Genomic DNA, 3,265 nt, shown 5'->3' on the forward strand with positions numbered 1-3,265 from the left:
TCGTGTGTTCCACAAGTTAAGGAAACGCTAAGTTTTAGATTTTTCAGAGGTGGTTTGCTATTTTCTACAGTTTAAATGAATTTTGCGTGATGTTACGAAGTAATTGGAGGTTGGACTGAGACTACCCCCGAAACGATCCAAAATGGTACAAGATTTTTATACTAGATCTCATATGGCTCAGTGAAACAATTTTGGTGGAGGTGGATGATGAAAAATTATATTATTTTGAATGGGTAACTCAACCTCTTTTCTTCATTTTAGAACAAAATAAATTCAATAATGACTGAAATTAATAAGAAAAATCTAAGATTTTGTGTGGGACCATGCTTGAGGTCTACATGCTTGCAAGAAAATTTTCAAGACATTTTGACAAAGGTGTAATATATATGCTTCACATAGTTATAGTAACAATGGAAACTTAGATCGAGTAAATTACTGAGCTATCTGCAGATATAAGGAACCTAGATCACCAACTAGAAGAAGTAGCACCACCACCAATTTGTAGATCGGAATCAAACCCTAGAAACACCTCAAGAACAAATATCGCAAGTAATGAAGCAAAACACAAGTGACACAATGATTTATTCCGTGGTTCAACTCACCACTAAGGCTTGTCTACCTCCACGTTATTAAGGCTAGCCACTAAGGCTTGAGCTTTACAACTCTACCTCGTTCTCAAGTGAAGGAAGTGAATCCTTGAGATAAGGAGTGTTTCACTGGATGATTAGGGTGATTACAATGTATCACTCACACAGTTATATAAAACTATGTGAGGGATATATCTATTTGTGAACAATGTATAGTTTCACTTTGTTAAAATAACTTAAAATTTTTATGGCAATCTAGTTATATAAATATTGACCACTTAGGTAGTCTAGTTCATGTAAAATTATGTTGGGGTATATAAATTCAGTAGACAATATTTCTTATGATTTGCAATCTAGTAACATAAAATTCGTTGCAAATAAATAAAAGGAAAAAAAATTAAACAGAGGCTCGTAGAAATAAAGCCCATCTCGTGATCTGGCCCATCTCAGCCCGCAAGCCACGCCTCATTCAGGCCATTAGATTAAAATGAACGACCAAGATGCAGCAAACCTCACATAAAAGCACCTCCAAAACCCTAGACAGCTCCTGGATCCACACCCTCTCCGCTTCCTCCCCTCCCGTGCGCCTCCACACCGCTGCCCGCCACCTGCTGCTGCCACTCCCCTCCCTCTAGATGCCGACCGCGACGCCACCCCTCCATATCCAATCCAAGGCGCCAGAGGCAATGGATCCAACGCTAGCAGCAGAGGATCAGGTCCTGGCGGCCGCAGATTTTAATGGAGTCATCGACGAGGAAGAACCAAGGAGGAGGCAACGGATCTAGGCAGCGTGCACGGAGGAGCTCAAGATTCCCAGGTCTCATCCGGAGTCGTCGCCCCCACTCGCTCGCGAAGAACCACAGCCACCCTGCGATGACGCAGATCATCGACGGCAAGGCCATCGCTGCCGGCGTCCGCCGCGACGTCGCCGCCGATGTGGCCGCGCTCTCCTCGGCCAAGACTCGTAAGCACTCCGCTTCCCTCTATCCGCTGCCTGTGAGTTCTTGGATCGAGGCGCGTAGGCCTCGGATTGTGTGCTGACGCTGTGCTCTCTCGCTCGCTCGCTCGTAGGTTCCGAGGCTGGCCGTGGCCATCGTGGGGAGCCGGAAAGACTCGCAGACGTCCGTGAACACGAAGCGCAAGGCGTCTGCCGAGGTCGGCATCTGCTCATCGACGGCGACCTCCCTGAGGACATCTCCAAGCCCGCGCTCGTCGCCGAGGTTCATCGCCTCAACGCTGACCCCGTCGTGCACGGTACCGCCTCCATTTTTTCCATTCTCCTTCGTTGCTCGTGGTCTCTGGTTGTCAGGCTGCCAACATGCTACTCTGATTGTGTTGCGAATGTGGTAATCTCCCTGCTTGCCTGGTAACTCTGGACTCTAGAGATGGTTAGATTTCCGTTATTATGGAAATAAGGTGAATGGTATGACTCTGATTGTTTTGTCCAGTAATTGAATCATGCACTGTATTACTCTGGATTGGTTGGCTGATTATTACTTGATGGCTTATTCCCAGGAAGTCGACGTCATCGGCTGCATCAGCTCCTTCCACTTCTACCTTACGCAAACTTGCATATTCGCAGGAAGTCAATTTCATCTGCGGCATCAGCTCCTTCCATTTGTTCCTTACAAAAATCCATGGACATTCATGTACGAGTCCAGATTGGGTTCTTTCCAAATTCAAAATTCTCCCCTGTAGATGTATGACCATTTAACCTATTGATTTGTTTATGAATGGAATGTGTTTGAGCTGTGATTTTAATAATTTGGACTATTTGTGTTTTGTCTGGTTCAGATTTTTTTATCATGGGCCGTCCTAAAAAAATGTGGCATGGGCTGGACCTAAAAATATTGGCTATAAAATGGGCCTCTGAAAATGCAAACAGGAATGCGAAAATAAAAAAACAGGCTGAATGTGAAAATAAAAATCGGACTAAAACATATGTTCTGTTATGCTGCTGGACTGTAAGCTAAATGGGCCCAAACAAAAAATTGTGTGGGCTAATTATAATAAAACAAAATGGGCTGAAAAAATATTAGAAAGCTAAATGGGCCGCTTAAAAGTCTGCTTGGTATATGGGTTTAGCCAGGCCTTAAGATATTTAGTGACGACTCTCTAATCTGGTCGTCATTAAAAATTATGATGAAAAAATATGCAATCGTCATTAAACAAGATTTACTACGCATGATCTTTGACGATTGGTTTTTCGTCATGTAGTATCAGAATTCATGATGACAATAGGTCGTCATAGATCCTAAGATTTCTTGTAGTATGTTTGGATAAACAAAAGTTAAATTAGTTCATCAAAATCACGCCTTGCTCGTCCTCGCTGGAGCACGCGCCATCCTCGTCCCCGGTGGCTTACGTGATCTTAGAATTAAAATTTTCATGAAATGAAAAACTTAGAAAATAGTTAGAAAATTGTAGAAAATCCGTACTAGTTGAACTTGCGGACCGTGTTCATCTCGGCGAGCATGTTCTCTGCCGAGCGGTAACGGACGTCAAGGAGGAGCTTTGATTCTACGAGGGAGAGCGACAACGGTCGTGGAAGACCGTGTTCCCTTTCTCGTAGAATCGGAGCTCTTCCTTGGCCAAGTACGGTGTCGTCCGGTGGAGAAATGCTCGCCGAGATGATCACGTAAGCAAGGTCAACTAGTACGGATGGTTATTTATTGAAA

At 44.0% G+C, this 3,265-nt stretch overlaps 1 protein-coding gene across 5 annotated transcripts; it reads left to right on the forward strand.

Annotated features, from left to right (window-relative positions):
• Nucleotides 1-1,139: 1,139 nt before the first annotated feature.
• LOC136482759 (uncharacterized) lies at nucleotides 1,140-2,360 on the forward strand. Of its 5 annotated transcripts, none has more exons than XM_066479967.1 (4): nucleotides 1,140-1,551; nucleotides 1,659-1,841; nucleotides 1,971-2,010; nucleotides 2,103-2,360. In XM_066479967.1, the coding sequence occupies exons 1-3, from the start codon at nucleotides 1,326-1,328 to the stop codon at nucleotides 2,000-2,002; spliced, it is 441 nt and encodes a 146-aa protein (XP_066336064.1). In that variant the 5' UTR covers nucleotides 1,140-1,325; the 3' UTR covers nucleotides 2,003-2,010; nucleotides 2,103-2,360. The 5 variants fall into 5 exon arrangements, 4 of the variants coding, with proteins under 4 accessions (XP_066336064.1, XP_066336065.1, XP_066336063.1 ...); XM_066479968.1 differs by having other exon boundaries at nucleotides 1,971-2,003; XR_010765188.1 differs by having other exon boundaries at nucleotides 1,659-2,010.
• Nucleotides 2,361-3,265: the final 905 nt, after the last annotated feature.

Source organism: Miscanthus floridulus, chromosome 9 (genome assembly GCF_019320115.1).
Source record: "Miscanthus floridulus cultivar M001 chromosome 9, ASM1932011v1, whole genome shotgun sequence".
Lineage (NCBI taxonomy): Eukaryota > Viridiplantae > Streptophyta > Magnoliopsida > Poales > Poaceae > Miscanthus > Miscanthus floridulus.

What these genes read in the sequence shown, in the direction of transcription:
- LOC136482759 (XM_066479965.1), top strand. Translation starts at nt 1,326, where the DNA reads ATGGAGTCATCGACGAGGAAGAACCAAGGAGGAGGCAACGGATCTAGG. An exon ending in GCTCTCCTCGGCCAAGACTC is followed by an intron (nt 1,552 to 1,658) that starts GTAAGCACTCCG and finishes GCTCGCTCGTAG; the next exon opens with GTTCCGAGGCTGGCCGTGGC. An exon ending in CGCTGACCCCGTCGTGCACG is followed by an intron (nt 1,842 to 2,102) that starts GTACCGCCTCCA and finishes GCTTATTCCCAG; the next exon opens with GAAGTCGACGTCATCGGCTG.